This window comes from Schistocerca serialis, chromosome 7 (assembly GCF_023864345.2).
Source record: "Schistocerca serialis cubense isolate TAMUIC-IGC-003099 chromosome 7, iqSchSeri2.2, whole genome shotgun sequence".
Lineage (NCBI taxonomy): Eukaryota > Metazoa > Arthropoda > Insecta > Orthoptera > Acrididae > Schistocerca > Schistocerca serialis.
In genome coordinates, this window is record NC_064644.1 from 628,028,092 (window position 1) to 628,041,509 (window position 13,418).

Here is a 13,418-nt window from a genome sequence, read left to right on the forward strand (position 1 = left end):
AGGTCCTATCAGTGAATCAGACTGTGCCTTCAGACAGTGATTCTCGTCTATGTGAAGAATTTGCAGACATTTTTGCACCGGGCCTGGGTTGCGCTAAAAACTATGAAGCACATTTGGAACTGCAAGTCAACGCGCAACCGAAATTTTTCAGAGCGTGCAATGTTCCCCACGCATTGCGTGCTGAGGTCGCAAGAACATTAAACGATCTAGAATCACAAGGTGTGAGTGAATGTGAGCAATGCCTCTTCCATTTCAGCTCCGCTTCATCGCTTACGCCGTACAGGTGTTCCGTTTCTCTGGACGACGGAATGCGAACGCGCCTTTCGCCGGTTGAACTCGGCGTTGCTTTCTAATACTTGCCTCACGCCTTTCGATCCCCAGACACCCCTTTTGTTGATGGTAGATGCATCGGATTTCGGGATCGGTGCTGTGCTTGCGCACAAAGTTGGCTCGCGATCATTGCCTTTGCGTGCAAATTGCTCTCGTCTGCGCAAAGAAATTATTCACAGATAGAGAAAGAAGCTTTGGCTCTCGTGTTTGGTGTTACTAAGTTCCATGATTTCTTGTATGGTCGTCACTTTACCATCATCACAGACCACAAACCTTTGACGTCACTTTTTCATCCGAACAAGCCTGTACCTCCGGGTCCAGCACAGAAATTCATTCGCCGGTCTATTTTCCTCTCGCAGTACCGCTACGATATCTTGTATCGGTCCACTGCTAAGCACGGAAACGCCAATGCGTTGTCCCGTTTGCCTGTTGCTGAGGATAAAGCATTCGATTCTTCCGAACTTGCTTGCAGGTTCATTGATTCGGAAACCGATGAAGTGGTCGAATCGTTTCCGATTGATTTTCGTCGTGTAGCAACAGCCACAGCTGCTGACCCGGTCCTTGCTACCGTTTTGCGTTTTCTTGCTACGCAATGGCCCTTGTCAAATTCACGGATCGAGGATCCGTTGGTTCGCCGATTTTTTGCTCATAAGGAGAGACATTTTGTTCAACGTGGTGTTTTGTTGTTGCGTTCTGATAATGATCAGTCCAGAGTCGTGGTCCCACGTTCGTTACAGTCCTCTGTCTTACGGCTTCTTCACCAAGGACATTGGGGTATAGTGCGAACGAAATAACTTGCTCGTCAGCTCTGTACTTGGTTCGGAATCGATGCTGCGATTACGAATATGTGTTCTTCTTGCATGGCGTGAGCCGAACACAAATCCGCACCGCCGCGGAAAGTCTTTGCATGGCCAAAAGCCACTTCCCCTTGGCAACGCTTGCACATTGATTATGCGGGTCCATTCTGGAATGCTAGATGGTTGGTTGTGGTAGATGCCTTCAGTAATTTTCCTTTTGTTGTCCGGATGTCTTCCACGACGTCATCTGCCACCATCCAAGCGTTGTCTGCTATCTTTCGCATTGAAGGTCTTCCGCAGACTATTGTTTCCGACAATGGCCCACAATTCATGTCCGCAGAATTTCAGTCATTCTGCCAGGCCAATGGTATTCAACATCTGACATCCGCGCCGTTTTTGCCTCAGTCAAACGGTGCCGCTGAACGATTGGTCCGGACTTTCAAGTCCCAGATGTTGAAGTTGAAAGAGTCGCATTCTTTGGAGGACGCGTTGTTGCTCTTTTTGTCTTCGTATCGCTCTCAGCCCCTAGATGGTCGCTCGCCGGCTGAGTTGCTCCACGGTCGTCCTCATCGAACCTTGATGTCTTTGCTGCATCCGCCGCATCAGGTTCCTGTGCAGCGGCAGACTCCTGCTTTTGCTCCAGGCGACGTTGTATTTTATCGCAACTATCGCGGTTCACGGCGTTGGCTCGCAGGGAGCATTCTTCGCTGCCTCGGCCGCGCGATGTATTTGGTTTTGGGGGCCTCTGGTGAGGTGCGTCGGCATCTCAATCAGCTGCGCCTCTGTCATCACACGGGTTCTGCCGCTCCCCGTCTGCTTTCAGCGGCGGTGCCGTCCGGTCAGTGCCCTGAGGAGCCATCTACTGGCTCGCCTCATCCCCAGGTGTTACCGACGATGCCTTCCATCTTGCCCCATGGCGCGGCGCCGCCCCAGCTGCCGCCGCAGCCGCCGGTACTCCAGCCGGCGCCGCCCGCATTCGACGCTTCGCTGCAGCCGCCAAGCGCCTCCCTGGGTCACGCGCCGCCGATCGCTTACCGTGACCAGCCGTCCTCCGCCATGGAACTCTTGCCCGCTCCGGACCACATGACGTCATCGCGCGTCGGATACCCCGACGCAATGGAGGTCGACCCTTCGGCCCCTCCTGTCTCTTAACGGGCGCATACACCGCATGTTGACGTGCACCCTGGACTAGGTTTTCAGGCGTTTCCTAGCTCCCCTCGGACCGAATGGCCGGGTGCGGGTGGCACAGCCTCGCCTGTTGTTAGGCTCCCCACCTCATCGCATACTTTAACATGGGGTCCTCCCTACGGCAGGCGGAAGCCTTATAACACGACCGTTCGCCGATTTGTGGGGGAGGAATGTGGTGTCACCGCCAGACACCACACTTGCTAGGTGGTAGCTTAAATCGGCCGCGGTCCATTTAGTACATGTCGGACCCGCGTGTCGCCACTGTGTGATCGCAGACCGAGCGCCACCACATGGCAGGTCTCGAGATACGATAGAGCACTCACCCCATTTGTACAGACGACATTGCTAGCGACAATACGGACGAAGCCTTCCTCTCATTTGCCGAGAGACAGTTAGAATAGCCTTCTGCTAAGTCCATGGCTATGACCTAGCAAGGCGCCATTAGCCTTACCTAGTTTGAGAGTTATCGTATAAATGTCTCAAGAAGAACGTGTAAACCAACAAAGAATAAAGTTAAGTATATTCCAAAGCTATGTATTTTCTTTATTGCAGTCATAACGTATCCTGTTCCAGAATTGACGCCAGTCGGCGTGTGCGTACGTGTGCCTTTCTTTCGGCTCCCTTCCCAGTGTGGCGTAGCAAGCTTGTTACGCCACAACACCTCCACCTTGCTTCACTCATTTGACAGTGTGTCTAAGAGTTCAACGTGACCGGGTTGCCTCCAAACACATCTCTGACAATCGTCGGAAGGCATATGCGACACTCATTGGTGCAGAAAACGTGATGCCAATCCTGAGCAGTTCAATACAGCTTGTTATTGGGTTCATCTGTACCGTGCTGCACGGTGTTGCAGTTGCAAAGATGGACCTCGCCATGGATGTGTGGAGTGAAACTGCACATAATGCAGCCAATTGCACACAGTTTGAGTCGTAACATGACGTCCGGTGGCTGCACGAAAAGCATTATTCGACACAGTGGCATTGCTGTCAGGGTCCCTCAGAGCCATAATCCGTTGGTAGCAGTCACCCCCTGCAGTAGTAGCCCTCAGGTGGCCTGAGCAAGGTATGTCACCGACAGTTCCTGTCTCTCTGTATCTCCTCCATGTCCAAACAACATTGCCACAGTTCACTCCACGATGCCTGGACACTACCCTTGCTGAGAGCCGTTCTTGGCACAAAGTAATAATGCAGATGCAATCGAACTGCAGTATTGATCATCTAGACATTGTTGAACTACAGACAACATGGCCTGGATTCCTCGTGTAAACAGCAGAAGAAAGCCGACACTTCTGTAGGACCTCATGGAGCAGGATCCTCTTGCCTCTGTGCCCTGTAGCAGCGAGTTTTTGCAGACTGGCACTCGGCAGCTGCCGAGGTGACACCCCTTTGTATTGTCCTCATCGTGAATGTCCTCCAATGGAACTTTTGCAGCCTTTGATCCAACAAAGAGGATTTATGACTGCTTTTAGAATCGCAGCTTCTACTTGTACTCTGCCTTCAGGAAACAAAATTGCATCCTCACGACTGCTTTGAGCTTTCGCATTTCTTCCTGGTCTGTTTTGACCTTCCGCTCGAGGTTGGCATTCTGTCTCATGGGGGAGTCATGCTGCTCTTATGGGATGACATTCATAGTCAACCCATCCATCTCCCTGACTGCCTGTCATCAAGCTGTTGCAGTTTGTCTTTTCCTTCCTCACTTGAGCTTTTCCCTTTCTACCATTTACATCCCACCATCATTCGATGTCACCAGGTTCGACTTCCTCCAGCTTATTGGACAGCTTCCTCGCCGATTTCTGCTGCTTGGGGACTTTAATGCACACCATCCCATTTGGGGCTCTTCCAGAACCTATCCGAGAGGTGCCCTCTTCACTGCCATTCTTAATCAACTTAACCTTTTCTTCTTTAATACAGAGGCACCCATGTTGCTTTCAGACTCGTCACACACCTATTCCCATCTGGACCTTTCCTTCTTCACTGCCCGTCCTGCACATCATCTTGAACGGTCCGTTCTTTCTGACACCTACTCGAGCGACCATTTCCTGTGTGCTATCCATTTGCTAACTCCTACCCCACCTCCGTGCACATCGAAATGGCAGCTCACTAAGGCTGACTGGAGACTTTACTCCTCCCTGGCGACCTTCAAAGAACACGATTTCCGCAGTTGTCATGACCAGGTGGAATTTCTTACAAACATTATCCTTACCATCGCAGAACATTCCATTGCTCACACTTCCTCTTTACCATGCTGTGTCCCAGTCCTTTGGTGGACTGAAGCCTGCTGCAATGCAATTCGTATTCTTCGGGATAACCAGAAAGGCAGCTGAACTTCATTCACTAGTTCTTTTAACAGTTTCACCCCCCTCTTCCATCGTGTGCACCAACCTCTGACGGTTCTCTGGGAGCAAGATCCATTCCCCAATTTTCGGCCTGACAGTAGCAGACAATATCATCGTGTACTCTATTGCTATCTCCAAAACCTTGGGTCGCCATTTTGCAGAAATTTTGAGCTCCTCCCACTATCGTCCTGCCTACCTCTATTGGAAATGAGCAGAGAAGACTCGGGCAATACCCTTCTCTTCTCAGAATCGTGAGTGTTACTGTGCTGCCTTTACTATGAGGAAGCTAGATCACGCTCTCACTTCATCTCAATCCTCCACCCTGAACCAGACACTGTTAACTTTCAAATGTTGCAGCACCTTTCTCTTGTGGGCAAACACTTTTTGCTTAATACGTACAACCGGATCTGGGCAGAGGGCATGTTTCCCAGCCACTGTCGTGAAGCCACTGTCATGCCCACACCTAAGCCCGGTAAGGACAAACAACTTCCTTCTGGCTATCACCCACTTTGTTTACCCATGTCATGAATGGTTTTCTGTGGAAATCCCAGACTGGCTGTGTTTTTCAATTTGGAGAAAGCCTACGACATTTGTTGGAGGACTAGTATCGTTTGTACTCTCTACACATGGGGCCAATTGCCCCATCTCCTTGAGGAACTTTTAAAAGACGAGTTTTCGAAGTACGTATGGGGTCTGCCTCCTCGGACACCTTTATCCAGGAAAATGGTGTACCTCAGGGTTCTGTCCTGAGTGTCGTCGTCTTTGCTGTCGCCATTAACCCTACAATGGCCTGTCTCCTGCCGGGCATCTCTGGCTCTCTTTTTGTTGACAATTTTGCTATCTACTGCTGCTCTTCATGAACCTGTCTCATTGAGTGGTGTCTTCAGCAATGTCTCGATCGTCTTTACTCACGGAGCATCGACAGTGGCTTTCGTTTTTCTACTGACAAAAACATTTGTATGAATTTCTGGCAGCACAGCTGGTTTCTCCCACCATTTTTACATCTTGGGCCTGTTGCTCTTCCATTCATTGAAACTACAAAATTCCTGAGGCTCCTGCTTTATACAAAACTATCTTGGTCCTCCCACTTCATGCTCCCTGCAGCTTTTTCGATGGGTGTGAAACCTTCACCATCTTGGCTTCGTGCGGCAGCCCATCTTCACCTTGACCTTCATTCACTTTCTAAAGACACTGTACCAGGCTCACTCTATTGCCTTCAGTTTCACGACCTCTGCATGGAATTTCGCAATAGTATCTTTGTGTACACTGATGGCTCTTGGACTGACCATGGTGTCGGGTGTGCCTTCAACGTCAACCAACATTTTTGGTACTGAGTTCTGGCACATTGCTCAGTATTTACAGCAGAGCTCTTCACCTTGTATCAGATCATGGAGTACATCTGGTGACATACTCTTTTCAACTGTGTCACTGCTCAGACTCTCTCAGCACCCTTCAAAGCCTCAGCACTGTAGACTGTCCATCCCTTAGTGCACCGGTTCCAGGAAAGCTTCCACTTGCTCACTTTTTATGGAGCCACTGTGATGTTTATGTGGGTTCCAGGTCATATCGGTCCAAGAGGTTGCTGACACTGCTGCCAAAGCTGCATTTCTCGTACTTCAGCCCAATAATTCTTGCATTCCATCTGATGATCTCTTGTTGCTTTCTGTCAGGAGGTGGTGTCACTTTGACATCGCCACTGGTCCTCCATTCGTAGGAATAAGCTCTGGGTTATTAAGCCTCTCCGAGTGGCTTGGACAACCTCCTCTCAGTCCTCCTGCAGCGAAGAGGTCATTTTAACTAGGTTGCATATTGGGCACTGCCTTTTTAGCCATCACCATTTGTTAAGTGGTGCTCCCCCACTACTTTGTGCACATTGCACCCAACTTTTAACTGTCTGCCGTTTCCTGAGGGGATGCCCATTTTTACCGTTTACGTTCCCGTTTGGGTTTGCCATCTGAGTTATTGGCCGTTTTAGTGAACAATGCGTGGGCTGTCGACCGTGTTTTACTTTTTATCAGTTGTAGCAATATGGTGAAGGCCATTTAATTTTTAGTTCTGGGCCCCCATTTCCCTATTGCGTACTTCATAGACCTTTCTCCATGTCCCTGTTTGTAGCTGTCCTCTCTTCTGTCATTAAACGTTGACATATAATCATTTTTAACTCCTCTCTTCATCTTTGTGTTTCACAGTTTTGGCATGGACACATATGACCCTAGTTGTTTTTGCGCCCTAAAACAAAATGGGGGAGAAATACAAAGCCCTTACATTCTTTTGTCGACTTGTGTCTTTACCTCTCCTTGAAACCTCAAAATTTGTCGGGGAAAAATTCTAAAACGTGTCTGTGGAATCAGAGAAATATAAGGGAATTTCACTTGGAGAAACTTGTGGCAACCCTGATTTTAGGTTTTTATATATGGAAATTATTTTTGCTTCTAGTATTGCAGTTCTGAATTGCTGAGTTCATCTTAAATTAACTCTTATTACTAATCACAAATACCATTAGGGAATATAACTTCTATAGGCATGTAAGTGTGAGAATCTATGGGTCCCTGAAGAAGCTTTTTCAAGATGTAGAATAAATATTTTTTCCGCTTAGCTGAAGTACCTCAGAAGATTATGCCATATGAGTAAACTGAGTGAAAGTGTGTTAGCAATCCTTTGTCCAGTTTCATACAGTAAGAGATTTCTAAGCACAAAATGGGCGGAACTGAGCTTCTCAGTTAACTGACCCACATGCTGGTCTCACACGTGAGTGGAATCTGCATACCCAGGAACTTAGAACACGGGAACATAATTGCCCATTTATCCCTACTTTTGATATTCGTATCTGTAAGTCGTTTTATTTCTTTAGAACTGCACAATACAAGTTTTTAGGCATTAAGCTGGTACCTGTGGATCAGTACGAGGCTGTTCTGTTATTCTCCTGGATGTTTCTGGTATGGATGAGTTTAGATCTTGCATCAATAAGTTTGTGACACTGCAAAACATTAGAGTTTTTCCAAAGACCTGAAGTGCCCCAAGTAAATCATTTTTGTGGACTTGGCAGCAAACACTGTGTGCCACACCATATTTTATGTTCTCCCTTTTTGAGTTTAATCTTATTCCTGTCTTATCATTTGTTAATGTGACCTTCCATTTTCTGTAGTTAAAGTACAACTCAATCCATGCAAGGGGAAGACTTTTAATGCCATACTATTTTAGCTTCCCCTCTCAGAATTTTTTAATCCAAACAGTCAAAGGCTTTGGCAAGATGACAGAGGGGATAATTTCCACTATTTAATTCTACTGGAATTGAATTTGTGAGATATTATGTTGGATTCTCAGTATAGAAGCCTTTACAGAAGTCAAACTGTGCTGTTAAAAAGGTATTCTCTGAATGGTGGTTCACCATTCTAAGTGGATTTAGGTTGAAATACTATGCACAGATGAAGAGGTTTACAAAGGCTGGAATAGGCTGGTGAGATGCACCAAAGCAGTAGTTGGATGAAGACCACAACAGCAGACTTCAACTCAGTTTATTGATGGAAATCCAGCTCTTGCCGAAATTAGCTCTCTCTTTCTCTCTCTCTCTCTCTCTCTCTCTGACACACACACACACACACACACACACACACACACACACACACACACACACACACACACACACTCTTCCTTCTAGCTACCACTCCATCTCTCTTACCAGTGTGTTCGTAAGGTGATGGGACATATGATTCATTCCTGGATGATATGGTGGCTCGAGTCTCACAATTTTTGATGAATGCACAGTGTGGCTTTCAACACGGCATTCTGCAGTTGACCGTCTCATTATTTTGCCCACCCATGTCATGAATGGTTTTCTGCAGAAATCCCAGACTGTCGCCGTGTTTTTCGATTTGGAGAAGGCCTATGACACCTGCTAGAGAGCTAGTACCCTCCATACTCTTCACATGTGGGGCTTCCGTGGCCACCTACCCTGTTTCCTTCAGACATTTTTAAAAGACCGAGTTTTCGAGGTGCATGAAGGGTCTGCCTTGTCGGACACCTTTATCCAGGAAAATGGTGTGTCTCAGGGTTCCATTCTGAGTGTCATTCTCTTTGCTGTCGCCATTAACAATATAATGGCCTGTCTCCCACTGGGCATCTCCGGCTCCCTTTTTTTGACGATATTGCATTCTATTGCAGTTCTCTATGAACCTGTCTCACTTAGTGGCATCTTCAGCAATGTCTTGATTGTCTTTACTCCTGGAGCATCGACAATGGCTTTCACTTTTCCACTGACAAAACTGTCTGTATGAATCCCACGAACGCTGACTGCAAATTTGTATGTCCGTCTGGTTATTTGACCTGTTGTGCTGCCATTCACAAACAGCATTCCAGGAGGTGTTTTCCTACAGGATAACACTTGTTCACATACTGCTGTTGTAAGCCAACATGCTATAGTGTGTCAACATATTGCCTTGGCTTGCTTGATAACCAGCTCTACCTCCAATCGAGCACATATTGGACATTATCTGATGACAGCTTCAACCCATCCACAAACATCATTAACTGTCCATATATTGGCCAACCAAGTGCAACAGGCATGGAACTCCATCCCGCAAAATGACACATGACATGTGTACAACAGCGTACCAGCATTTACTTTTACATTTGCAGTGGCTTCTCCCACACTTACATTGATCTCTGATCCTGCAACATTAATAATTTACATACGTTGTCTCAACAAATATATTCCTGGTATTTCATTACTCTACATTAATTATTTTTTGGTGTTGCAAATTTTTCCGTCAGTGTACCTGGCCTTTCTTTAACCATCCCTGGTGCAATGCAGAATTCTCTTCCCAGTAGCAAGAAAATGCCATTATTCCAATTTTGAAATCAGATCAATTGCCTCTTCAAACGGACAGCTGTCGTCCAGATTGTTTACTCAGTGTCCTGCAAGTTACTTGAACATATGGTTAGTCGAAGGCTGTATTGTGTCCTTGAATCCCCGGATCTTTTGGCTTCGATCCAGGGTGCTTTTCGCCAAGGGCGCTCTACTGAAGATAATTTAGTCCACTTGAAGTGTGCTATCTGAACAGGTTTTGCTCAGCATCAATTCCTTGTTGCAGTTTTCATTGATCTGCGTATATATCCTATGATACCACATGGTGCCATAACGTCCTTGCCACCTTAAAGGAGTGAGGCCTCCATGGCCCACTCCTGATTTTTATCCAGAACTTTCTTCCATGTCTCACTTTTTGGGTACACGTTGGTGCCTCCTGTAGCATCCCCCCCTGCAGGAGAAGGGGCTTGCACAAGATTCTGTTTTGAGTGTCGTTCTCCTTTTTGTGGCTATCAATGATCTGGCGGCAGCTGCATGACATATGGTGTCCCCATCTTTTCTGTTCGTCCGCGATGGCTATTGCTGGAGGCAGAATGCAGGGAGCAATACACCAAGCACAATCCTGGGCTTTCACTCATAGCATCCATTTTTTGGCTGCCATGACTTACTTTATGCATTTCTGTCATTGTGTTTTTTAGGACCGGTCTTTGATGCCTAGTTGACATGGCTTGCCCGTCTTTGTCAACTAAAGCAGACACGTAGGTCGCACCTGAATGCTCTTCTATGCCTCAGCGACACCGACCGCGGTGTGGTCCACTCTAGTTTGATATGGCTGTATGCAGCATTGGTGCAGTCACACCTAGATTACAGGAATCTCTCATATGACTTTTTATCAGCTTCGACATTAAGTCTGGATTCGATACACTATTGTGGGGTAAGACTGGTAACAGGTGCCTTTGGACTAGGCAGCAGTTCCACTATTGTGGGTTCTACACCACCAAAAATTGATGGCAGCTGCTCGCCCATAGTACCCTAAGTGTCATCTCCTCTTTCCAGATACGAGATTTACCTCCGAAAACGGCAACACAGGTCTGGGGTTACGATCACAAAGTTTGAGTCTTGGTCCAGCACACAGTTTTAATCTGCCAGGAAGTTTCATATCAGTGCACACTATGCTGCAGTGTGAAAATCTCATTCTAGAAAACACTTCATCTGTAATTCTCTTTACATATTTTTTTTAAAAAAAAACCTTTGCAATTTGGGTGAGTTTATGTTCAATCCTTGCACCCAATTTACTCTTTCATCTACCTACTTTTTTTCTCATCAAGCAGAACGATATTTATGCCCGTTGCTTAATACCTGTTTGTATCACTTACAATGCTGGTATTTATGAATTTTTTAGCATTTGACTCCGGAAAGACCATTTTTCGTTGTAGTGAGGTCTTGCCAACAGCAAATTTTCTGGATGGAAAGTCACTCAATCTGCTCATATACTTTAAAATTTAAAAGTAAATCTAGCAATGCTAGAATGTATACAAAATACTGATATACCCATTTTCAAGTTGTTGTTTAAAGATTCGCGACTTTTAAAACTTACGTAGATTATCTTTTTCATGATAGAACTTTACATAAGAAGTTATTAAGAACATTGCGAATATCACATGAGGAACAATTGAATGACTAAAGCAGTGTTATCAACCCTCTTTCATTGACACATGTAATAAATTCATCGAGGCAGTGAAGTCCAGAGCTGTTGTAAAAATTTCTGAAATTAAAAGTATATATTACCTAATGAATGTATTATTTTGGGGTGAAAGAGCACAATAATTATTATTTTTGGAATGTAATAATTCACTATGGCTTCATTTTAATTCTAATAAGTTTCACACTGTAATGAAACATTGTCTAAATGCCTCTCTCTCTCTCTCTCATTTGTTATAACTTACCGCTGTTATTTTGTATTTGTATTGCAGTCATTACATTAAAATTGGCTATATTGATTCTGCAATTTATACTATTATGTTATTGCTAAGAATTGATTTAACGGATAAACGTATATATTTATTTGTAAGATTTTGTAAATTTATACCACTGGAACTCTTTCAAAATATTTGATTGCGTAATACTGCCAATAAATACAATGACTTTCTTTCTTCTGTTTATGATTGTAATAGATGTTGGACACTTTGACTCCAAGTATGTTATACAGAAATGCAGTGATTTTTTACAAAAGGCAAAATTATGTGTTCGAAGAATTGTGGAGAGGAGGGTACGTGATGTATTTTAAGTAGGTTATAAAGAGTAACTATAACAACAAAAACAATAAATTATTGATAAAATTATTTAATTGAATAGATAAAAAATCTACTCACCAAGTGGCAGCAGAACATACACATAAAAGACTGTTGTGATTGGCAAGCTTTCGGAGCCAGTGGCTCCTCCAGACAGAAGCATTGAAGGGGAAGGAAGAAGGGTAAAGGAAAAGGCCTGGAGAGTTCCAGGAAAAGGTGTAGATTTTGGGAAAGTCACCCAGAACTGCGGATCAGGCGAAAAATAGAAACGACAAATGTCATATACCAGCTATTATGTAAACACTGTTCAGCTTTCTACATCTGCATGACTACCACCAAATTATCAGTTAGGATAAATGGGCATAGGCATAGTGTATATACTGGAAACTCACAATATCCTGTTGCAGAGCATGCTCTACAATATGGCATACGTGACCTCGACACTTGTTTCACCACACATGCCACCTGGATTCTTCCACCAGACACCAGTTTCTCAGAACTCCGCAGGTGGGAACTAGCACTACAACGTGTCCTTGGTTCTCACCACCCACCTCTCCTTAATTTACGTTAATTTCTCCTGTCTCAGCCTTTCTTCACTGTAATTACTCTTTGCTTCACCCCGTTTTAGCTTTCTACATCTTTCATTGTCTTTCCCGTCTATTTTCACTGCCCCTTCAACAGCTGTTGCATACAATACACTTAGCTTCTCACTCTTATTAACTCATGTACAGTTTTAGTAGTAATCTCTGTCTTGCATATTACCCTGTCTTCCACCTTTAAGCTCTCAGGTTTCCGAATCTTGCCCGATGCAGTCCCCAACAATTAGTCTTTCCTTCTCATCCTGTACGGTAAGTAACCCATGACCCACGGTTCCGGGTAACTTTCCCAAAATCTACCCCTTTTCTTAGACCTCTCCAGTCCTTTTCCTTCACCCTTCTTGCTTCCCCTGCAACCCTTCAGCCTGAAGAAGGAGTCACTGGGTCCAAACGCTTGCCTATCACAACAGTCTTTTATGTGTGTGTTCTGCCACTGCTTGGTGAGTAGATTTTTTATCTATCCAATTAAATAATTTTATAAAGAGTATCTGTGTGTGATGTTTTTATTGGTATACAACTTGTCATAAACAAAACGTATTTTTACCCCACAATGTGACTGGGCCACCATGAAAGCAGCCACATCATTGTCAAATTCACTGAAACTACTGCATAGCAATTTACTTGGGTATGGCTGCTGTTGTGGTCTTCAGTTTGGTTTAAGCACTGCGTCAATACCTTTTCTTCATAGCACTCGGAGGTCGCGATCTGCGACTGTTTTTACAAATGGCAAGAGAACTTTACCTCTAGTTGCTTGCTTTTCAGTGAAAGATGCAAATATTTTAGAATGTAGTGCCTTATGTATATCTGTTAGAATAGCCACAAACTGTTTGTTGTAGCAATTTTTATGCATCTGGTACAGTGTACTATCACAAGATACCAGGTACATCTACAGATGGTAATATATATTCCCAAAAGCTTTGTAAAACCACTAAGTGGTTGGCAAGTATGCTTCCCGAGATTCACAAAAGACATAATTGAGTAATACCATATTTACTTGAATCTAAGCTGCACTTTTTTCCGGTTTTTGTAATCCAAAACACCGCCTGCGGCTTAGAATCAAGTGCAAAGTAAGCGGAA

General features: G+C 44.9%; 1 protein-coding gene across 1 annotated transcript in view; it reads right to left on the reverse strand.

Moving 5' to 3' along the window:
- Window positions 1-10,140, reverse strand: part of LOC126413311 (molybdenum cofactor biosynthesis protein 1-like) — a 101,473-nt gene extending 91,333 nt beyond the window's left edge. The window contains exon 1 of the mRNA XM_050083210.1: window positions 10,123-10,140. Within this exon, the coding sequence (XP_049939167.1) occupies window positions 10,123-10,140 (18 nt within the window). The remainder of the gene's footprint in view (window positions 1-10,122) is intronic.
- Window positions 10,141-13,418: the final 3,278 nt, after the last annotated feature.